The 25,552-nt window shown below is 39.2% G+C and overlaps 1 protein-coding gene across 1 annotated transcript in view; it reads right to left on the bottom strand.

Moving 5' to 3' along the window:
• Positions 1 to 16,803: 16,803 nt before the first annotated feature.
• LOC139739742 (DNA ligase 1-like) overlaps positions 16,804 to 25,552 on the bottom strand; it is a 31,228-nt gene continuing 22,479 nt past the window's right edge. Inside the window, exons 15-22 of the mRNA XM_071650346.1 lie at positions 21,835 to 21,920; positions 20,928 to 21,120; positions 20,355 to 20,499; positions 19,831 to 19,913; positions 19,393 to 19,545; positions 18,469 to 18,666; positions 17,871 to 17,963; positions 16,804 to 16,884 (exon numbers count right to left, since the gene is read on the bottom strand). Of these exons, the coding sequence (XP_071506447.1) occupies positions 16,804 to 16,884; positions 17,871 to 17,963; positions 18,469 to 18,666; positions 19,393 to 19,545; positions 19,831 to 19,913; positions 20,355 to 20,499; positions 20,928 to 21,120; positions 21,835 to 21,920 (1,032 nt within the window). The remainder of the gene's footprint in view (positions 16,885 to 17,870; positions 17,964 to 18,468; positions 18,667 to 19,392; positions 19,546 to 19,830; positions 19,914 to 20,354; positions 20,500 to 20,927; positions 21,121 to 21,834; positions 21,921 to 25,552) is intronic.

Below are 25,552 nucleotides of genomic sequence, written 5' to 3'. Positions count from 1 at the left end.
GAACTTGTCCTTTAAGCTTTAAATTGACAGAGGCTTACATAGGCTTATATTGAGGAGTTGAAAATCTCCATGTCTTGATCTTGCCCCAAGATGTAGAATGAAGAATGAATTGTTGCGTATTGGTCACGATACAATGTAGGCATGAACCTAGCGTTACCTATACAAAATACGTGCCTTAGTGTGTTTGTATGTGTATTTGTGTGTGTGTGTGTGTGTGCGTGTATCAGACACACAAACACATATGTTATGTTCATGTGTCGATGCAATGGTGTGTGCTTGTGTGTGTGTGTGTGTATGTGTATGTGTTGTGAAAAACAAGGCACTTGAATGGCATGAGCAGAATGGATCACTATTGCCAAGATAGAACATTAAAACATTTGAATATAATTATCATCAACATCAACGGACATCAACGTCAACATCAACATCAACATCAACATCAACATCAACATCAGGACATCAACGACATCGACCGCAGTCTGGGCCTAGCAACAATGGGACGGGATCCAGGCGATCAGCGCAGAAGACCCCCTGGAAGGAAAATGCCCCGCAATATCATCGTGAAATTCACAAATTATCGGATTCGCGAAAAGGTGTACGGTGCCAGGATGAATCTCCGCAAGTTTGCAGACGAAGCCATCTTCATCAACGAGAACCTGACGAAGGAAAGAGCAGATCTGTTTTGGAGAATCAGGAAAGCAAACAAGAAAAAAGATCACAAAATCTGGACACAGGATGGAACAATCGTCGTGAAAACACCGAGAGGCGTCCGCATCAAGGTGACTCGTAAATCAGATCTAACGAAACTAACTGATTTGAACATTTCATGAACTGTTGTATGACAGGTACATCGTCATTTACTCATTTTTTACTTACCTTTGTTACATCAGTGTAAAGACTCAGAGTGTGTTATTTTGATCGCTAGTGTCAATGGTTATTTCATTTCCATGTGTTAGGTGTGATAAAAGTGTCAAAAACAATCAGAGAGCTCTGAAATGTACGCAACGCCACAAATGGGTTCACATTGAATGTATAGACATATCAAAGTCAAAATATGATGATCTCAAAGAAACATTCCTTGACTGGCTATGTACTAAATGTTTGCTGACTCAGCTGCCTTTTATGAATGATATTGATTATCCAGAAAGTACGAGAGAGGGGCCTGAATATGAATGTAATCTGTTAAAAGAAGAGAATGTGAAAGCACGGTTTCCAACAGTAAAAGGACTGAAAGTAGCACATTTAAATATAAGGAGTCTTCGAAATAAGACTGCAGATTTGAATATTTTTTTAACGTGTTGTCCGTTTGAAATAATGTCATTTTCAGAAACATGGTTAGATGGTACAATAAGTTCGAATATGGTTCAGCTTTATGGTTACAAACTTGAAAGGAAAGATCGTGATCAATACGGAGGCGGAGTGTGTTGTTTTATTCGTGAAAATATTCCTTACGTGAGAAGGTATGATTTAGAAAAAGTTGATCTTGAACTTTTATGGATAGAAGTGAAGCCCAGAAACGAGGCTAGTCTCTTTGTTGGGATAGCCTATAGAAAACCTAGTTGCCAAACGTCTTTCTTTGATCTGTTAGAAGAAAGCCTCGATCGTGTGTATTCAATCTCGGATAGAATCATCCTATTGGGAGACTTTAATTGTAACATGTCTACGGTAAATCCACTCTCCAAAAGGCTGGCAGAGCTGAGTGGGCTGGTGGGATTATCTCAGTGTATTCAACAACCCACCAGGGTTACTCCCAACAGCAGTACACTTATAGACTTGATTTTTGTGTCGCAGTCATTAGGGGAACTTCATTGCGGTGTACAATCACTCGGATTAAGTGACCACTCCCTAGTGTATGTAGTAACAAAGTCAAAGACACAACAGTCGAAACCTAAGACCTCGTCTTTTCGTTCTTTTCGATCCTTTAATCAGGATGCCTTTCTGAGTGATTTGGCTGCTGTAAATTGGAATAGATTGTTATCACAAAATGCAGATGTTGATGTGAAATGGTGTAAATTCCATGAAGTGTTTTCAGACATGTGCAATAAACATGCACCCTAACCAAACAGTTCGTAAAAAGCAAAAGGGATCGCCATGGATAAATGAGCAATACATCAACATAGCAAGGGAACGTGATTTTAATAAGAGAAAACACAGTGAAACTAAGGAAATGGCATTTTGGGAAAAATATAAATATTACAGAAATAAAGCAAATAATTTGAATAAAAAGTTAAAAAGGGTGTATTATCGCGATGCATTATCAGACAGTGGTAATGATATGAGGAAAAGATGGAAAGTGCTTAAAGATTTATTGCCAAATAAGAAAGTATGTGATGAGTCAAATGTATGTATTGACGGTGAACCAACTGATGATTTTCATAGGATTGCAACAGAGTTCAATGTCATGTTCAGTAATGTCAGCAAATTATGTTGTAGTAATAATGACAAGAATGATGAAAATCAGCAACGGCAAAAGTTTTTGAATTATGTAAACCGTGCACGATCTTTTTTTTCTTTTGATGAAATAAGTACAGATTTTGTTCAAAGAGAATTACAGAAGTTAGACTGTACAAAATCTGTTGGGTTGGATGAACTTCATCCTAAACTTTTGAAAATAAGCGCTCATCTGATAGCCTCACCTTTAGCGCATATTTTTAATCAATCGTTAGAAACGGGAGTGTTTCCCCACTCATTTAAGCTTGCTAAAGTTATACCTGTACCAAAAAATGAGTTTGTGAGTGACATACGCAATTATCGTCCTATCTCACTCTTATCCACTGTAGCAAAAATCTTCGAAAAAGCAGTCCACTCGCAACTCCTTAGTTACTTGGATGAAGGCGAGCTGTTGACGGAGCGCCAATCGGGTTTTAGACCCAGTCACTCAACCACAACATGTTTAACAGAGATTAGTGATTTTTTGTCTGATAACCTTGACAAAGGCAATGTGGTTGGGGCAGTCTTTTTAGACCTAAAAAAGGCCTTCGATGTCATACCCCATGACCTGCTTTTACTGAAATTGTCCTACTTCGGCATAGACAAAACTGAACTAAAGTGGTTTAATTCTTACGTAATAGGGAGAGAGCAATGCGTTTCTTTTAAAGGCAAGAGATCCGAATTTCTCCCCGTTCAAACAGGAGTTCCACAGGGTTCAATACTAGGGCCATTGCTCTTTTGTATGTTCATCAATGATGTTCCTAACTTAAACTTTAGTACTTCGACTAAAGTATCTCTCTATGCAGACGACACGGCAATATTTCACCCAGGACGTGATGCTTATAAAGTACAGGAACAACTCCAAGCAGACACTATACTCCTCAGTAAATGGTTTTTAGACAATGGTATGATTGTTAATTTAGACAAAACGAAAGCTATGTTATTCAGACCTCGCCGAGGAAAACAGAGACATTCTCTTCAAATTTGTATGAATGACAGGCCTTTGGAAACTGTCGCGAGAATCAAACACCTTGGGGTAATCTTTGAACAAACTCTTGACTGGTCTCCCCACATCGATGAAGTAGTCACGAAAATGTCTCGTTCTATTGTATGTATACGAAGAATCAAATCGTGTTTGACACGTAAAATCATGAATCAGTTGTATTTTTCTTTCATACTTCCACATATTGATTACTGTTGTGCTGTATGGGGGTCATTAACAAAGACAAATTTAAATAGATTGCAACGCTGTCAAAACAAGTATGCTCGTGTAGTATTGAATGGAGGTTATTACATGTCAGCGCAAGCTCTTACTCATGCTCTCAAATGGCAGTCAGTTGAACAAAGAATTCAATATCATTACTGTGTCCTGGTGTACAAATTATTACACAATTTAGCCCCAACGTACATAGCCAAACTTGTGACCAAACGCCCTACTACTTATACCACTCGTTATGCCCTTTCTTGCCAATTACATATACCCAAACCTAGAACTGAATATAAGAAATGCTCCTTCACATATGCTGCAAGCAAATTGTTTAATGAGTTACCCATTTCTATTCAAACAGCCTCCTCATTGCAAACATGTAAGAATCGTGTACGCCAACATCAGTCTCTCATTTGATATAAACCCTTTACACTAGCTACGAATTATTCAGATATTTATTTTCTCATAAATAAATAAAATCATCTTATACTAGCATAACGAGGTTTGTCCGCCATCGCTAATGGCGGACAAGCCTCGTTGATGTACCTTTAAGTGTCGCTCGTCATAGAAGCACTTGCCGTGCAAGTATGCAGAAGTTATCTCGACGACACGAAAAAAAAAGTTACATTATACTTGGCGCGAAGAATCGTTCGCTTGCCAGGCGGAGTTGTGGGGGGGGGGGGGGGGAGGGAAGGGAAGCCCATTTCATTCACGATTTACATTAGAGAAATTCCTATATACATCACTCTCTGGAGTGTGCTCTCCTTTGGGTGCAAACGGATTTATTCATGTTATAGGGGAAGAGAGACTCGGAGAGGAAAAGAGGGTAACATGCCGAATAATAATTATGCGCGCCAAACGCTTCTCTCTCTTCTCTCTCTCTCTCTCTCTCTCTCACACACACACACACACACACACACACACGCATACATAAACACTCACTCACTCTCTGTGGGGTGTGTATGTGTGTGTGTATGTGTTTATCCTTTTCCTAAATGCACGTTCACTCGTGCAGATTGGGAAAGATAATTTGGCCTCATAAAAACCATAAGACATCCTAGACGAGAGGGAAAAGCCCCAACGTTCACGTTCCTTGCATGCGACATGAATTTCGAGGTAATCGTTTGCGGTGACAGGAGAAAGAATTATCGGGTTAGTGTTTTTTTCTTTTTTTATCCCTTTTTTTTTCTCCCCCAGGCATCGAGTGTCAAACTGTTGCGGGTGCCATGAGGTGAAGCATAAAAGGAAGGTAATAGAAAAGGTATTTTGCGAAGGAAGCCGGATGATCAATTTCTTCTGTTGTTGTTGTTGTTGCTTTAATCGCCTCTTCTTTTTTTTTAGTGAAATTAGTTGTTGTTTTTTTTTATTATTGTTGTTGTTTACTTTGACGGAAGTGCACTTGTCTTTCATCGAGCGTCAGGGCTGATCTGCCAAATGATGTGCGAAATACTGATGCACTAGATTATTGCGAACCCTATTGATTTCCATGGCTTTCTGCATATTCCGCCATTATTCGGGTATCTTATCATAATTATGCTCGTGCAGTTAAAACGGGGTCATCCCATGAGACCAACACCCCGCGAGTCATACAGCCCACCAGTTCGGCATTGAAAAAAGGTCCATGAGTCGTCATACAGCCCATGAGTTCGACACATGGTAAAAAACAGCCCACGAGTTCGACATTGCAACACGGGGCTTAATGTGTCGGTCTCGTGGACCTTGTTACTTTGTCTACTCATGGGCTGTATGACTCGTAGGCTGTATGACTCCTGGGTGTCGGTCTCGTGACCTGCATCCCACCACTAACCCCTTGCTCCTACGAGGGGGATTCGCTATATCTTCATTTCGTCACCCAAATCTAGACCGAGTTTATGGGCTGGAGAAGGCAGTTTTTAGTGGTTGATAATGTTTTGACCTCCGTAAGTGAAATTGAATTTCTTTTTAAACAACGATATCACAGTGGCTTTTACCAACAATAGCAAAGGTATCCTTTGGGTATTCAATATCTACTTTGAATCAAAACGTCACTAAATTAAACAACAACTACAACAACAACAAAATTATTCAAACTCTTTGATTTGCTTTTTTTTCTCCTCGAAGTGCGGATCGCGACAGCCCCCGGCACTCGGTCTTATTGAGAATGCTAGCACTTCCGCTGGTAGTGTGTAGAATATTCAGATTACTAAGAGTACTGGACCGCTTTGATACTGTTTCCTTATAAACTCAGGAATAATTTTGATTAAGACAACGTGATGTCTCATTTCTAGTCATTTCCGAAAGTGTGTGGTGGTGACAGTAGACATTTTGTCCAGGTTAACTTACACTCACAGATAAATAGGTTCAACTTTGCACCTTTAACAGTGTCATAGTACAGGGAGCACCTTTACTGGTGCAACTTTGCACCTTTCAGACCAGTGTCACAATGGGGAGCACCTTCAAAGGGTGCAACTTTGCACCTTTCTGGTCTGATAGGTTCAAAGTTGCACCCTTTTAAGGTGCTCCCAGTGTGATACCGGTAAAGGTGCAAAGTTGAACCAAAGTTTTTCTCTGAGCGCACTCTGGAAATCTGGAATGGGGATGGAGCAACAGTTACTGTCTTCGTTAATCAAGCCAGGATTAGCATTCAACAATTGATTGATTGACCGATTGATTGATTAAGTAATCTTGTCCCGAAACCCAGAACTTAGTATATGAAAAAAATCTTTCGAGTACGATGATTCTACCTTATGGAATGATGTCCCACTTAGTTTTAGAACTGCAGTATCATTTTTATTTAAGATGAAACGCAACTTATTTCCACCATTGATCGGTTACAACCACTTATTTATTTGATTACATATACTATGTAATTATGTTTTCTCCAACCACATACTCATCTTTTTTATGATTCCGATCCTTAATTATTATAATTATGAATTTTGGTTAGATATCAATCGTTTTATTACCCCTTTTTATCTCACTCTTGATCTGTATTCAGTTTCTAATTATGTATTATTACTTTAACAGTATTTTGGTATGAAACTTTTTATGTATTCTGTATTGTTCTTATGCAGGGCCCCTTTGCAAATCACTTCCCTTACTGAAATGGCTACCCTGTGAAAATAAAGCGGATTGAATTAATTAGATGAATGGTTGATTTATTACTTGATTGATTCATTATTGCCCCTTCTTCAAAATTGTAAAACAAGGAAACCCGTAGAATCATACGGACACTAGAAGGCTACAGAAATTTACATTGAGTGTTACGAATACGCAGGGCTTCTAGATGTGTATTACTTAATCAATGTTGACTGTTGAAAATGATAAACGCTTTTAAGGGATGAGATGAGAGGGAACGCCGAAGAACGGCACAATGATCAAACGCATGGTAGACTGTTTATTATGTGCATGCTTGATATTAAAAACTTAATTCGTGTGGAGACCGGTTAGTATGTTTGACGAGCCAAAATAATCATTGAATCCAATACATTACATAAACTCTTGGACCGGACCAGACGGTCGTAAAACCTTTACTAGCATCGCAGTTCTTAACGTCTTGTCTTGCATAGCTGCATATGAGACAAAGCTGGATCCTAAATGCGCTAATGAGGCATTACATGAGAGGAACACTTTACGAGTACCAATTCACCACGGTTCTTGCATCAGACACATCCGAAAGAGTGCATTTTGTTTTTTGTTTTTTTCTCTCATGATAGACGCTTTATTGCCGGTTGTTTACCTACATGGAGAGGATATTGAAACTGCGAGAGTGGGTGACAGAAACGGGCAAGCGGAAGCCATGACGTTCAGGGGCATTTTCTCGCTCGGAAACATCGACAAGAGAGTCTGGGAAGAACATAAGAGCAGTGTTTCAAAAATAGAGCGGAAAGGTCGCCGGCGAAGAGCAAGGAGTGTGGGTTTAGCGCAAACTACGTCATTGCGCGTCATACACGCGGAAAAAGCGTCCGTGCGGACGACAAGGGATCACGTTAAGTAGCGAAATATTCATTAGTTTGTTGTTACGTCATTTTACGTCACGGCGCCCAACAAACCCTGGTACGGTTCAGCCTTCAGTGAGAAAGCTCGCATTTTGTGAGATGGAGAGAGAGAGAGAGATGGGGAAAAGGGGAAGAGAGAGGGAGAGAAGGGGAATGTGAGGAGAAAAGAGTGCAGCGTAGCGGGGGCTCCAGTGCAGCGCGAATAAGGTGGTCTGGCAAAATGATGTTGGTGATGTAAAACCATGCAAGGTTGACTCTACGCACAAACACCGAATCCTTTTCACCGGTACGTATATAGGCTCGAAAGGCGAGCGGAAAAACATCCACCCTCTAAATGTCAGAATAGGGGTACTTTAATCATTTTCTCCCTTTTGTTGACTGACAAGCACCCCGGATGCGTGATCCCGAAATAGAAAATTAAGTGATATTATTAGCTCAGACAGTAAGTCAAGCTCCCATGGCCAAAGATCAAGATAGGATAATAAAGACTGAAAAGAAAAAAGATTAGCGGGAAACCTGTCTTTGGAGGCAGGAGTGAATTTGAACATGTCATGTACGGAAGTGAGTGTAGGGATCCATGGTCTCTTAAATTTCGCTGTTGCCTTTATTATTATTATTATTATTATTATTATTATTATTATATACAATGAATACAATACAATTAATGCTTGATACGCTCTTCCCACAGGCTCAGAGCTCTTACAAAATTACAAAAATAAAACAAAGATTGTTTAACAGAAGAATGGAATATTGAACAACAACAACAAAAAAACACACAAAAAACACAACATTCTGATCAACCTTATATAGATCCATCATTTAAACTGCATAGCATAAGAAAACACAGGCATATACACAATTCATTTACTCATCTATACATATATATGCATACACATATATGCATACACATACACATACATATACCTGCACTGTGCAGAGGTATAAGATTGGATTTAGAATAGGTACGTTTTCAGAGCTTTTTTGAAGGGGTTTATGGTTACTGATAATCATTATTCAACAGTTTTCAATTATGATCATGATCATGATTATTATAAATATTCTTGTAATAATAATGATAATTATCATTATTATTATTGTTATCATTATTATTATTATTAGTAGTAGTAGTATTATCATTATTACTATTATTATCGTCAGCATACATTTTATATACACATGCATATGCAAACGCATATTTTACAATGGATGATTGTTTATAACAGCCTTTGAAATTGGAAATGAACACACAGTCTCTAGCAGGAATAAAATATGGTACATTCGAGTCATGACAAAGTTTGTAGCAAACCTTTAGCCGTCGAGGATCCATCGTAATTTTCCTTCTTATTACATTTCTACAGACCTTTGAATTATATGTATCTACATTTATCTCATTAGGTTTCTATCTATAACATATTATATATCATGTAATCAGTGAGAAAGACATTTTAATGTCTGTTCGATAGCTTTATGCTCGATATTGATTACTTAACTATATATCACAATCCACATACCTAAAACCTTGGCATTGAGTATCTGTATAGCATCATCGTAAATGTCAAGCGATATTTCGTAATGAACTGAACTTTGATCTAAATTCTGGTATCAGTCGTCGGGTAATAGAAGAGATCATGAAATTTGATAAATACATTAATGTGTGTGTGTGTGTGTGTGTGTGTGTATGTGTGTGCGTGTGTGTGTGAGAGAGGAGATCATAAACCTTTACCAGCAGTTGCGTCTCTAATCGCTTGACATTTTATGCATTACATTAAAGAAAAAAGATATGTATTATCGGGATGGGATGGAAAGCATGAATGGAATCAAAATAAACACAACTTTAAAAGGATCAAGGACCATGTAGGATGATAATCCATTCTCATCTCCTGATGCGACGACATACAATGTAGAGAAACCACTTTCCACCCAGGAGCAAATATAGGGTCCCCATGATTGCTGTAGGTACGTACCTGAAGAGAAAGTGCCGCAGGCGACATCACGCACGTGCCCCGTATACGCGTAAAGGATTGGCACGCGCTCCGATGTGTGCGCAGAGTAGAAACATGCACCGTGTCCATTGACGGTGAGTTAACGATCGTCACATTCGGTTTAACTCTTCTATTACCACAGTTTCAAAAACACCAGCTATCACACTAGATTGTTTTGCTCTTTGTTGTGCTAGGGTTAACCACAGCCTAGCTAGAGAAAGTATTTCCCTGATTACAAAATGTCTCTACGGGAGACTACTTAGCATTGCACCCAACCAACCAGCTTTCAAGGTTTCCTGATTGGTATAACAAAAAATATCGTTTGTTCGTTAAGGAATGGCATTTGATAGCTGTTAAGGAGAGTTACTGTTCCACATGTAAAGCCTCTTACGTGATAGGGTAACTCGTATGTAAGGCCTACTTTGGGTATGAGATTTACACTCAACTCCATATCCATAATAGATTATCACGAAAGCGATAAATATCTTGACTGAATCCTGGCTGAACTTGGGTAAAGGATCTCTTAAAGTTTATTTCAACTAATGCACGGTGTACTGTACCATTATTATCCTATCACTATTGTACATTACTTGCTTGATGACAATAACCATGATCATAAAGGCGTCTATGAAAGTAAAGGGAAGAGCTTATACTGGAGGGTTGTTCAAAAGGGTGCACGTCACAAAACCAACACCCACGAGTCATACAGCCCATGAGTCATACAGCCCACGAGTCATAAAGCCAATGAATTCTACACTATAAGCAAACAAGACCCGCGAGACAGACACATTAAGCCCCGTGTTGTAATGTCGAAGTCGCGGACTGTTTTTACCTATAGTGTCGAACTCATGGGCTTTTTTGCCTAGTGTCGAACTTATGGGCTGTATGACTCGTGGGCTGTATGACTCAAGGACCTTTTGTCAATGTCGAACTCGTGAGCTGTATAACTCGTGGTTGTCGGTCTCGTGGGATGACCAAGTTCAGAAGACATAATCGTCGTTTACAGACAAATGTTTATGCTGTATGTCGTAGAGGGCTTCCTACTAGACATACCATCGTGAATCCTACCTCTGTTTTTGATAGTAAATGATGAGCCATTAGCAAACAAAAAACAAAAAATAACGATAAAACAATAAGAACAAAAAGAAAACAAAAAGAAAACAGCAAACAACAACAACAACAACAAAGAAAAACAAAAATCAGATCAAACAAAGAATATCATAAATCAACACAAGTTAACATCGCATTTGCATTGGATAGATTCTTTTGACAAGTTCTGTCTCGTATTCCCTGGCAAATTATTTTGCATGTCAATGATCGTGTTCAACTCAGGGCTACTTTATGATATCGGACCAGATATTTAAAGCTAGTTTATCATTGGTAATATTTCCCGATAAATAGTATGACGTCACTGGAAGAGATCATCAGTTCGGCCTGTGTGATTCTGACGATTAACAAAAATGAGAGTCATCTCTAGAAGGGGATAGAATGATTTCGTCACCCGAGGGCGCTCGTCTAAGCTGCTGAGATACCGTCCGTGTGTGACTTCGAAATCGTATTTGTTGGCCCCACGGCCTATGCGGGCGAAAATGGTTCCGGTGGTATCTATCGAATCAGGGCAATTAACCCTGCCGGTTAAATACTAGTTAGTGATAAGGTTAAAGTAAAAATAAGGGTTAGAGTTTGGGTTAGGCTTAGGGTCGGGGAAGGGTCCGGGGTAAATATTGTCCAGGGGGTAATTGCTCTAGAACCGAAATCTATAGCCCGCAAGAGCAACTAAGAATGTGATCACATTATTATCTGCAGTGATATGCCTTCCCTCCGACATTTTATTTCGTATCACGATAGCATCGTGGTGAAATGCAGAAACTATAACCTTAAATAGTAAATTTACCCAAACAATAACGGTCGATATGTACATCAATAACAGTGTTCATAGAGATTATGAAAACACTCGACGAAAGTTTAAGGAAAATTGGACAATATGACTGCACTGAACCAAAAGTACAAAATTAAATGAAAATGGTGACTTTTACAGGAAATGGTCCGATTTTTATTATACTTAGTACTGTCTTTTTGTTTGCATGTGGCGAAAGGACATGTTTGGAACGAAATGTCCCTTTAACAGTCTAGTAATGGCTATTTCGTCGGGCAAATTGAACACAAAATGAAAGAATTATATTATCGTCTTGATATTGAGAAACTAAAGCATACACGATCATGCATTCATTTGGGCTTAAATACGTTTAAAATCAGCTGCGCATCTGGTGACTTCAAGGAGAATAAAACCCAAATAGATCTATGTGTGTGAATAATGAGGGAATGGAGCAATAATATTAGTAGAACACATCATTTTAATCATTTTAAAGTTGTGAATATTGAAAGTTTTGGTGCTGCCATCGATGGATGTGAAGACTACAATATTTTGTAACGTCATTTATTATGTGTAAAACTATTTTTAAAAATATGAAGAAAATAGAACATAATGATATTATATGTTCTATTTATGTTCACTTTTCTCCCACAATGACAGAACACTTGACTAACATCTTTCAGAAAGCAGGGAATATTTTACCCTTAACATACACAATTCGAGGGAAAGTGTAATTTCATTTCAAAAAAATAATTGTTTTTTTTTTTTGTGGAATTATCTCTATATTTCCTAGATATCGTTTTCCATACGTGACGTCACAAACAGTGGCACTAGTTTCATCCAGCTATCACGGCAGCACGAAAATTCAAAAATTCATAACTTTTCAAAGAATTTTCCTGAAAATTTGCTGACGTGTTCAATTATTATTGCTGCATTCACTCAATCCATATGAATATTGTATTCCATTCCCTTTAAAGGGAAATTTCACTCGAAGAAACTAAAATAGTAATGTTTAAGCACTAGATCAGACAGATTTTGTGAGAAAAAAAGATGAGTAATCATGCTTACGACATTGTGTGGGAGTCATATAAAATGGGGTCGAGATTAAACATCATTAATGGATATGCACTCACACACACACACACACACACCCACACACACACACACACACACCCACACACACACACACACACACACACACACACACACACACACACACACACACACACAATTAGTTTATTGTCGGCTGTTTTTTTTATCCCCCTCCCCTCTGTCTCTTTTACGGTCACGAAATATGAATTTTGCGTGGGCGCGCATTTTCCTTTATACATTTTTATATGCCCAACCTGTCACAATCACAAGATGCTAAAATTACTCCTCAATTTATTTTTGACAGTCTTTGTGTTCACGTTATTGTTTTATTTTCATCTTTTGTCCGCTATCCATGTTTGTCGTTAAAATAGTCAGGGCTGAGCACTTACTGTTCGGGCAAAAGAAACAAACAAAAAACCTATAAGCGTTTCATTTTATTGAGGATGTTCCTGATTTCCCACAGCAGATCAACAAGGAAACATCGATTTTTGGTTCACTCCAATCTCGCTTACAACTCACGGGCCCACCGGGACGACTAAATATAACAAGGTTTGCCCATAACCTCCGCTTGCGTGGCATGTTATGAGGGAAAGTGCGAAAGAACAGTAGAGGGGAGTGGAGCGGGGGGGGGGGGGGGGGGGGGGGGGGGAAGCAACAACTTCAAGATGTTTGTCACCGTCCCATAGTAACACGTGGGAATTCCCTCTGCGAGTTCACTTTAGTTACCGATGTAATTCTGAGAACAACTTTGTGAATTGGTCTCCGCGCACGCGTACGACGGGGTTTGATAATTACCTCGTTAGCGGATATTTTTCATCGCGGAAACCTCGTCCGCCAACGTGAAAAGGTCAAGTTATTTTGATAACCGCGCATCAAGCCGTAGTACCAGCGCACTGCTTCCCCGGTCACGATGATTGAATTAACTGATTAATCCCGACCTTGCCACGGCCAATTTTGAAAGTTCTTGTAACCACAAAACCTCATTCTTGCACATTCCGCATAGATGACTTGCATGAAAATGCGAAGTATTTTGCGTCTTTCCCCCTGGCCAAAAAGTTTGTAAAATGTAGACCCTGCCAAGAAGTACACAATCTAATCTTCGTTGGCCTGTTGGATTACATAAGTTGGGCACACCTGGACCTCCGTATGGGGTCCAGTACCATTCGTGCGGTGAATAGGTCTACTACTCTAGACTGGTCTAACTCTAGACTTCCGTCTTTCTTATTAAAGATGAGATCGTAAAATGTGGAGTTACGTATAGGCATCCATCGGAAACCTTAGAGCAACTTGACTTACGATACGAGTGGACTTGTCAGTGGGCTGTAGCTACTCCCGAATATTTGCTTCGTGATTCTTGTAATGAGTTGGAAAGAGCAGGGAGGTGAGAGGAACTCACCTCCCTGGAAAGAGTAAGTGTCTGTAGGGTAGAGGAAAAGTTAGATAAGATTACTAGTACTCCAACTACGATCTCGTCCCAAACAAACCACTGGCGTGTGTAGTTTCATTTCCCGCCATTCTGAAGCAGACAGCTCCCGCAGAAAAACAAATTAAGTTGTGTGATGGACAAATTTCCCGCTTGTGCAAGATAATTCCAACATGATTATCATGATCGATGATGCAATTGAGTTAGAAATACATGTACTGCTTAGGACTGGATGATATGTACTCGGGCAACATTAATTGAGACATTTTCATTTCATGTTTCAACCAACATGGGGTATGCTGACTTGTGGTTTTGAGAAGTAAAACCCCAAACAATACAATACCTGTTGACTTATTAGGTATGAAATTCTATAAAAAGAAAAACCACACAAACAAACAATCAAAACCAAATAATATCCAATCACCTAGCAAACAATATTATACCAATCACCAAACAAACATAGTTCAACACCGAATCGTGTTACCAACACTTTGTCTGTTGACAAGCAGAAGGCCGTTATTGCTGCAGAGAAGCTCTAATGCCCTTCTTGTCTTCACCAGACAACCCATCTCTTCTTCCTGGCAAGCAACAAGTCACATTTTATGCATTCCACATATTGCATCAACATTCCAATACAACCACCACCCCTGTAACAATCCTTGAACAAAATTCATCATAAATCATGTACAGTTTTGGTTGCAAACCAATACATTTGTTTTTAATAAAAAAAGGAGTGAATTTCAATCAAGAAAAAAAGTTCATTTACAACAAAATTCCTTGCAATAATAAGCCATTTTTTTTTTGTTTCTTTTTTTGATAGAGTGGAAATGATTAACAATTTCTTGGGATCACAACTATTAGACATACATACATACATTGTACAAATATACAACTTAAGGGACTACATACGTACAATGTATCTTTCTTTGCAATTCTACATGTACCAGTTTGCATTCCCCGCAACACAAGATCACACATTTTTCTTGCATTGCCCCCAAGCAATGTACTCGGTATTTCACAAAATTGTAGCAAAAATCAGTAAACAAGCTTCCCCTCCATATTAATGCTCTTAAAATTTGCCAGGGAAATGCACTTCCTGTAACTGTTCATTTAAGTTCCTCAGGGGTGGGGATATGAGTAAACACCCCCCCCCCCCTAACAACAACAGTTCTTTGAGACATCTGTAGAATCACCCTATGTCTGTCCGAGTGTGTACATGTAAAAATCACCAATTTGTATCCATTTTGGTTGGTCTATATTCATATTGTGCATTTATAAAGAAGTCTCACTTAGACCTCAATTAGCCAGAAATGAGTTTAGAGACCAGCATATCTACAAGAACATTGTATGCAGTCCCATGTAAACTAATTTTAGGATTATTTCCATGAATGTTTTCCCAAATAAGCTTTGTACGGAGAATCAATATCATCTTCCACGAATGCAATTAATGTTGACCTACATCTATACAATGTAGGGCGCTACAGCAAGAGCACAGGATCTTTAAGAACTTGAGTCCATGCTACTTCACACTCATTAACATCAAACAAGATTACTGAAAGATGCTTTTAAAAATCCACAATAGCGAGAAAATTATGAATTAAATTCGTCTAAAGTATTAGGCTTATCCACTGATGCAACACTTTGTCATAGTCTGAGCAGTACAGCGCCATCTAGTGGTTACTTGTGTCTCATTTTATAAAAGATGTTAGGATCATAGCAATTCTTGCTAGAATGGCAACTTCTCCTAGCAACAGCCAATCAGGAAGCTGGATTCTTGTCTGTTACCATGGCACTTGATATTGCATCATTGCATCAAGAGTTGATATCATAGCAACTTTTTTTTGAATGAAATGTAGCTCTGGAGTTTATTGGCTCAATACCAAAGGTGGCAATTTTAACCCCAGTTTCAAAAAGTTGCTGCCAATTTAATGCTGAGTCACTCACATACTTAGAAAGATTGACTTAAAGCAGTTCTTTTTTTCTTAACCACAGAAAAGACAAAGCAAATCTCAAGACTTTCAACTTTTCTTTTCTTGTTAAACCTACTCACTTAAAAAGTCATTTACAGTCCTATTCAGAAATATTAAGTCTTTGTATGATGAACTGTACATATCCATAGCATTTCCATGAAGCATTATCCGATGACAATACACTTTCTCGCCACTTGTGTAGGGGCATCGGGGAACCTAAAGTCTGACTAATTCCCCAATTTCAAAGTATTGTTATTCCATAGGAAAATAATGCTTTCTTTAACAATTTTTAAATCCTAATGTCGAATACATACAAAACCGAACATTGAAAAATTTCATTATATCAGTAATTCGTCAGACTTCAGCTTAGTTCAAAAGGTGCAAATCATTTGACATGTTTTGGATGATTTGGCAGAATTCATGAAATGCTACACTCTCCATGTAATGTGATAAATCCTATATAAACTTTAATGATCTAGAATAGCAAATCCACCACAAAAATAACTTTGTGTGATGCAAATATAACGTCATCTGCTTTACAGTGGATTTCTCCTTTGCTTGTTGATGAAAACTTTGGTGTGTTGATTCTCACTTGCCAACAAAGCAGCCTGCTGTTCAAACACGTGGCCGTAAATGGCCAAAGGAATGGCTGCAAACCCAAGAACCAAACACAAACCTAATCCGGTCCAAGGGTCAGCAAATTTGTCTCTGATTTTGCAGCAATCATAACATGGTATGTTCCGACACTTGATGCACGTGTCCGACACTTCTTTCACTTTCAATAGGTGGTCACTGCTGGACTGCTGCATGTAGTTTTTTCATCTTTTTTGTTTTTTTTGGGATAAAAATCTAATAGAAATCCTCCTCTGCCATTTTCTTGCTGCCTTGCTGGTTCTTGATCTGGTCTTGACTTCGGTACATAGTTGCCACCTGTGAATGAGTACAGGAAATTTGTGTTGAATGATGGTGAGATGCAGGGCCTGCAAATTTTTTTTTCCACTATTCTGGACTGATGTGCATTAAAAGAGAACTACAGATGATTTTCAGACTTTTACATTTGAACAACTATAAATTGGATCTACAGGGTACAGGTTTCAGAATTACAGTGATTGGGATTAGGAATAATTCTTTTTTCTTCAAAATTTATGACAAATCACAATAATCAAGGATGATGACATAGCAGCTTCAATGTAAGAATGAATGAGTGGGGGCTCAAGGAGGCAGAACAAAAGAAGAAAGCACGCATAAATTCTACACAGGTGACCTGGTTAAGCAAGCGGTATTGTAACGGAATTACATAGCTACATTTCTGAAATATGTGAGCCTCTTCCTCATGCATTCTTACGATGAAGCTGCTATGTCATCATCCTTGTTCAGTGTAATTTGTTTTTTAAGTTTTAATTTCACAAATCTAAACACGGAGCTCTCGATTTATGTACCAAATGATGTGAAATTATGAAAATCACCTTTATGAATCTTGCCAAAAAAGATTATTTCTTGAACAATGGGAAAGTCATTTGAATTGATTTCCTTATTTTCCATCACATACATTTCCCTCCTTGTCCGACCCACCAACTTTGTACATTTGAGAACTACAGGAAATACAGGTAACTTTGCCTATATCGACCTTGCACAAGTCAAAAAATTTGATGTAAGTCCAAGAAAATTTTTTATACCAGATGGATAAAAACATGCGTTAATTCTATTGTGTCAACTGAAATTCAAGTAAGTCGTTCAAGGAATTTTCTGATCCCTTTGGATTCAACTTTAGCAATGTTGACTTAGGCTACTGGCAGACAGGAAAAGCTGTTACAAAAAAAAAAAAAAAAAAATGATGCCATATGGTATGTTTAAGCCATTGCCCGTGCCGAGTCCATTGAGCTTTACGAGTCTAGCAGGAAATGAGTTAATCTCACCTGTGATGCATTGGTTGCTTCCTCCGGCTTCTTGTCGTCCCGAACTCGAACGAACCTCGGGAATCGCAGCGATATCCCCTTGGCCGGATCGACCTGCAGTTGGCGACAAACACACACAAAAAATTTTATTTTGAAAAATACCTTACGGCTCTTTTGGGAAAGTGGTGTCTGTGTTATGAGGAGAGGACAAGGGGGAAATCACAAGAGGCAAACAAGTAGGCACCACGGCAGAAGCAGAGGGTATGAAATAAAATTTTGCTTACATTTGCTGGCTATTGCATAAAATAATCATGAAAGGGGGAAACATGAAAATAGAAAAAAAAAAAAAAACACATCAGTAACAGTGCTGTCTGCTGATGTTGTTATGAGTGTTTACTGTAAAGTGCCACTTCCCTGGTGAGTATTGGGAGTCTTATGATGTTGTTTTTGGTTGTGTGCTTACTACTTCTGTCCCGGCCGATTGATTGATATGAATGAAAGATGGCTGACGAAAATTTTGATGTCAGCCTTTCTCATATGCACTGTGAGTATCAATGGCAAATGAAGGAAGGCTGTATATTGTGTGTAGCTGAGAGAGCATCAGTGGTTGGCTACTCACGATTCCTATAGCTGCCTTGTGGACGGGCGAGACCGACAAGTCGGCAGCTTTGATCTCCCACACCTGCACGGCATCGAACCAGTGGTCCGGGGCCAGGGTGGAGTCGAAGTTGTAGTACGGGCGGGGCTTCTCCACGACGTGCTCCCGGAAGAACTTTGTGTGCTGCTCCAGTTCCTCTTCCTTGAAGCCGGTGCCAATCTGCAGAGAGTAATGATAGAGATTGATGTGGAGATGGTCGGTCATCTGGAGAAAACTTTATGCTGTTCTATCATAACATTAGTGACATCCTTCTTGATGTGATCAACTATGATTTCTATAATTACAAAGTATTTGACTGTGCAGTAGGAATATGATGAGATGAGATGCTTGCAATATTGTTTTTGATCTAAAATTACTCATACTGATACCACTGATTTTAGAGACAATCTTGTTGGCTTTTACTTTGACAAATATTTGCCCACACCGATTATTTCACTTTTCCTCTGCTGATGCTAGTAACTCTTGGGTGATGGCCCCTCAACAAAACATAAATTCATCACCTTTAAGAATAATTCCTTTTCTTTTTGAGCTCTGAGCTATCATTCTTGCATGAGAGTCATTCTTGAATTGTTGTAACACATACATGACACATCTAGGTATACTTTTTTTTTTAAAACCAAGCTGTCATCATGGTATATAACCAGGGCACCACTTCATCCCCTATCATCATCCCACTCCTCCTGGATTTCCTTTGCCTCCTTTGTTTTCAACTTCATTCTCTTCCTCCTCCTCCTCCTTACCCTCTCATCTTTCTTCTACTCAACCCTCTCCACCATTGCCTTCTCATCCCCTCCCCTCCACTTTCTTCTTCTCCTCCTCCTCCTCCTCCTCTTTCTGTTCTTCCTGCTCCCCTCCTCACCTCCTTTGCCTCCAACTCCATCTTACCTTGCAGATGGACTGGAATTCCTCATTCTCGTCGTCATAGCAAGCCAGCAGGAATCCGCCGTAGGACCCTGCCCGTCTACCGCGCCCCTGGTAGCCCCCAATGACCACCACATCCAGCGTGTCTCCAACACCCTCCAGGTAGTCCTTCTTCAGCTGTAAATTTCCAGACATTGAAAACAAATAAACAATGGTTTGAGGAAAACGGTACTTTCCCTGAATGTGATTTGGTGGACAGAGTGTGCCAAAGCAATGCCTGTCTCCAAAGTGCAACTAGTAAATTAATGAAACAAAGTTACTTTTGGTGAAAAGTTAAAATCATTGCTGAATAGCATCACAATATTGAGCTCGCACATCTGCAAATGTAAAGCTTATCTCAAGTACCATGCATGACCGAATACTAACATAACAAATTTACTTTCTTATACCTAGGATACTAACCTTGAGCCAGTTGTGAGACCGTCTTGCAATTTCATACGTGGCATCAACGTCCAGTGTCTTCACCATCAAGCCTTCACAGTTACCTGGAAAAGGTGTGTGTGTGTGTGGGGGGGGGGGGGGGAACATTGAATGCTGTTTGTACACCTTAAAGATGATTACACTTTAGTAAGATACATTTCTGAGATGTGACCACTATGCAAAGGAATATTAATGACCAATGGTCACCATTAATTTTGCTCAGGGTTTCATCAAACATATTAGTTAAAATGTCCTGATCACAGAGAAAAGACTTAGCAACAATAGACATGCATTTTTAATAAAAAGAGTTACCTCCACCTGCAAATCTTATGTTAATTGCTTTATCCAGTTATTTTGTGATTCTGGGATTTTCTGCTTATATATACATATGTCAAGAACAATTTTCTCCTCTTTATGTATATTTCAAAATATTATAAATTAGCAGTGTAATTAATTTTGTACAAGATGCCAAAAAACCTATATAACATAAAAACTTTTCAATGCACCTTTGACCGACTCATCAAGGAATTCTCCAATATCCTCTGTATTGGATGAGATCATAGACTTGGCAAAGACAAACTCTCCCTCCACCTCCTGGAAGTTTGACCTCAGGAGGTCACGGCGCTCCCTCAAAGGTTTTCTGACCAGCGACTGAAAAACAAATGCACAAACAGATGTGAAAGAAATTAGGCTGCTATTTCAGGAAAAATATTTGTCAGACATTATCATCTCGTTTCTTTTTCATCTCTTACAGAATCTGGAAGAATTGGCCGCTCTGCATCACTTAATGACTTGAACAGTTGTAAAAGTGGAAATTTTTGCACATTTCATATAACAAGAAACCAGCACGAAAATAGAAACACACAAATATTTTTTTTTTGTATGTTATATGTTTCTCTGACAAATGACTTGATACCATAGAATTAAAACACACGAAATTCATCTTATTCTGCCAAGCACAAAGAATAAAATATGACCACTTTTACAGTAGTAGCATGAGTCTCTTTATCTAGAGATAGAATATGTTTAACAACTTTCTGCAAAAGCTGGATAAAAATTTGTTTGGCTGGCGAGCTCACCTCTCCGTTGAGGTACAGCAGGTCGAAGGCGAAGACGCAGACCTGGACCTTGATGTCGCCAGCGTCCGCATCCTTCCGCTTCCTGGTGCTCAGGACCTGGAAAGGCAGGATCTGGTTCTTCTCCTTGTCCCAGGCCACCGCCTCTGAGTCCAAGATGCAGGACTTCACTCCCTCCTTCAGGGCAGACGGTAATCTGGGGGTGAGGAAATTTTCCCAAGTTTTTGATGATTATTTTTGACATATTTCAGTTATCAGCTGTTATTCCACACAAGTCAGTGATATGGTAAAAATATATAGAGTATCACATACAGAATGTTCAAACTTTTAAACAAAACTTTTATACAAGTTGAGATAACAACATATTCTAATTTCTATGACTAAGATTAGGTGACCGTGCAACTTGTCTTCAATAGGCAAATTAAGGACACAAAAAATCACACGCAAAATGCATAAAGTTATTATCACTAACAAGTGAAGGACTTATAAAAGTTAAGGTAATAGCATATTTTATCTCTATGTCTCAATTTAGTGACTCTACAACTTGTCTTAAATAAACTATGCCAAGGGGTCATGATGATAAGTAATGAATCAACTTTGTTTTTAAACACAGTACAAAATAGCAAGTTCAGAGACAGCTGTGCACATCTAGTGTTTGCAAGATGACCTAAAAATCAACTGCATTTGTAAACATTATATATGAAATATCACGATCAAAGACAGCATTGTACATTCATTTCTCACAGAATACGCAGCCCCACAGTTCAGCCTGGAAACAGTTACACAACCAAAAGTATCAATTATCAAGACAGCTCTACACAATATCTAGTCAAATGATCATGCCACTCCAACACTCTGTCCCATTTTGCCCTCTATTCTAACCAGGAAAATAAAAATAAAAAACATTCACCTTGAAATGATGTCTGGATACTTCGATGTGTTGTCCTCCTGGTTGCGGCTGTAGATGTGAATCTTCCCCGACTCTAGGACATGGATCTGGGGAAATGTTTTTGAATGACAAAAAGTAACATTTAGAAGAAAGCAGAGGGCAAAGACACACACACACACACACACAGAAAAAAGTCATTTTCAACCAAAGTTACGGGCAAACATAGGACATATTCTTCATAAAGATATATTATGATATCATATGGTATCAAATGGTTGCCCAACTCTGCAGGTCGCACTACTCACTGATGCACAGCAAACGAAACTAGATATATCGCTACGGCGACTGATATGCCTCCGCCATAATGCATGGTTCTCCTAATGTAGGTCTATAGTACAATGTCTTGACAATGTGTGATGACAGTTTCAAACTAGAAATATCACTTAAGGTGATTAATACCCCCGCCCCGTGACGACAGTCTTACCCAAGGAATGATCTTTACTTGATCTTCTGCCATTTAAATGCCGTTACCATGGCAACGCAGCTTCCGACACGTCCGAAAAATATGTCTTGCACATCTGCCCACCAAGACTATTGTGTGTGCCACATTTCATAAGCTTTTGTCAAAAACTGAGGAAGTAGTTCAATCCACAAGATCTTTCCTTGATCTTCCACCATTAATATGCCGTTACCATGGCAACGCAGCTTCCGACACGTCCAAAAAATATGTCTTGCACATCTTCCCACCAAGACCAACGTGTGTGCCACATTTCATGGGCTTCAGTCGAATACAGAGGAAGTAGTTCAATCCGCAAGATCTTTCCTTGATCTTCTGCCATTTATATGCCGTTACCATGGCAACGCAGCTTCCGACACGTCCAAAAAATATGTCTTCCACATCTTCCCACCAAGATCAAGGTGTGTGCCACATTTCATAAGCTTTGGTCAAAAAACTGCGGAAGTAGTTAAATCCGCAAGATCTTTCCTTGATCTTCTGCCATTAATATGCCGTTACCATGGCAACGTACTTTCGGGTACTGTCAAAAAATGCGTCTTGCACATCTACAACCAAAGGCACACATCTGTACCAAGTTTCATGGAAATTGGGCAAAAACTGAGGAAGTAGTTTGCAACACAAAATTTTCCATCATTTTGGCTCATAATATGTGAGCTGTTACCATGGCAACATACTTTTTGTCACTGTCAAGAAATGTGTCATGCTGACCTATATCCTAAGACAAACATTCAATATGAATTCCATGAGAATTGGAAGAACACTGATGAAGCAGTTTTGCCATGAAGCATTTTGCCCTATATTTTACCAATAACATGCCGTTATCATGGCAACGCACTTTTTGCCACTGCGGAAATATGTGTCTTGCACATTAACATATTCAGACGAACATCTGTACCTAATTTCATAAAAATTGATCAAAAACTGTGGGAGGAGTTCACGACGCAAGATTTGTAACCATTTTTGCCCATAATATGCCATTACCATGGCAACGTACTTTTGGGTACTGTCACAAATGCACACACTAGTAGTTATGTACATATGTATGATGTACTGTATGCATGACTGTTTTAATGTGTATGTATACAGGTTGACCAAATTCATGGAGAACATTCTACATGGTATAGATATAGTACATACAGGCTGACCAGATCAGTGGAGAATTTTCTAGGTGGTATACAATGTAGTTATACAGTACATGCATGTAAGAGGAAATACATTATAGCTCACTCAATCTAGATTGATTTCACCCATTCCAGAATGTTCTGGGAAGTGCTAACATATTTGGCTGAGTGAGGCACTGTCCCTGTAGCCCAATGTGATTGGTAGTTATTCTTGGCAGTGATGTTTTGTACATAGTTAGGCAGTGAGTCATCCAGGTTTCCTGGAACTTAGACTGGCTAGTAGGTTGGAGAGAGTTATAGAATGTGCTAGAAGGGGTGAATAGATAGTATATAAGCTAGAGAAATTCTGCAGTAGGCAGAGTACCCAACACCTCTGCTCTGAGAGTTACGTCACTTCTGGCTCTGAAGCGACTTGTTATAGTCAGTCCTGTGTTACCTGCTGACCTGTTATGTTTGTGGAGATAAGGCCTGGGAGACATTTTGCCTGCAGATAATTAATTTGCCTACATTGAAGATAGACTCCATATTTTTATGTCAATGGACATTGCTACGGAAAAGCTGTGACGGGCTGGATTCCTAGCTGGACAATATTAAGTGAATCATCATTCAACGCATCAACTGGACGTGGTCGTCACAACATTTGGACTCTGCACGTTTCGCCGTGGACGTATATCGTGGATTTTACCCCGGATCTATACCGTGGACTATCGTAACCTGTACCTCTGGAGTTACGTCAGAGGAATCATTCATCAGTGCATCGCGGATCATTCGTTTGTGCATCAAGCATCGTATTTGGACATTTCCAGGGATATTGCGTGTAATGCGTACGTAAGTGATTCCATTACTGACTATATTTGTTTCTATTGATCATTATTGTACTGATGTGAAACCGATTACCAGTCTGTACCCACAATATCACTGTTAATAAACCGCCTGAACATCAGTTGATTGTTTCTTTTGTGCGATCATTCTCAGAGTGATTTTGGTCGTAACAAAATTGGGGGCTTGTCCGGGAAGTGAATTTAAGCCAAAACTTAGAATTTGGAACGTTCCGGAATCCAGAATATTGGTACAGACAAAATACCAGTTGAGTTGATTGTTCAATTGTATATTGTGTGTTATACATTGTAACAATGTCAATCAGTACAATGGATGTTCAGGCATTTGTTCAGAGGACAGATTTGTCCCTCAAAGATTTGCAAAGGTTACGCAAATGTGATTTGACTGCTGTTGCACAGCATTTGAATGTAGATGTTCCACAAGGTGCAAGAAAGGCAGAGATTCTTGACTTAGTAGCTGGTCACATGGAGCTCAAAGAAGAAATTGACACTCCAGATCAAGCTCAAATTTCTGATCAAACACGGCTTGAACTTGCTAGATTGGAAATGGAGAAAGAGAAGATGAGATTAGAAATGAAGGAAAGAATAGAAATGAAGAGAATTGAAAAGGAAATGGAGCAACAACTGAAATTGCGTGAGATGGAATTGACTCATGCACAGACTGTTGGAAATCATGAAAGGGCTCCCTCTGAATTTGATTTGGCCAAGAACATTCGATTGGTGCCAAAGTTTGAAGAAAACAGAGTTGATGCATATTTTGTGTCATTTGAGAAGGTGGCTGACAGTTTGAACTGGCCACAGGAATTTTGGCCCATGCTCCTTCAAAGTGTGTTTGTCGGCAAAGCAGCCGATGTGTACTCATCTCTCTCAAAAGAGCAATCACGTGACTATGCTACAGTCAAGAAAGCAGTGTTGAATGCTTATGAGTTGGTGCCAGAGGCGTACAGACACAAGTTCAGAAATTCGTACCGCAAACCAGGCCAGACACATGTTGAGTTTGCTCGTGAAAAAGAAATGATGTTTGATAGGTGGTACAGATCCCTGAAAGTGGATCAGGACTTTGATAACCTACGTGAGGTTGTTCTCTTGGAAGAATTCAAAAAGAGTGTTGCTTTCAGTGTGAGGTCACATTTGGATGATCACAAAGTGACAAGTTTCCATAAAGCAGCCTTGATGGCTGATGAGTATGAGCTGACCCACAGAAATGACAACAGACCACCTTTCAGGAATTTCTCTGGAAATAAGAGAGACAAAATTCAGTC

The sequence above is a fragment of the Diadema antillarum genome, unplaced genomic scaffold, assembly GCF_040938485.1.
Source record: "Diadema antillarum isolate AM-2024a unplaced genomic scaffold, OU_Dant_1.0 seq00000814_RagTag, whole genome shotgun sequence".
NCBI lineage: Eukaryota > Metazoa > Echinodermata > Echinoidea > Diadematoida > Diadematidae > Diadema > Diadema antillarum.
This window is presented reverse-complemented; position numbering and strand designations above follow the sequence as displayed.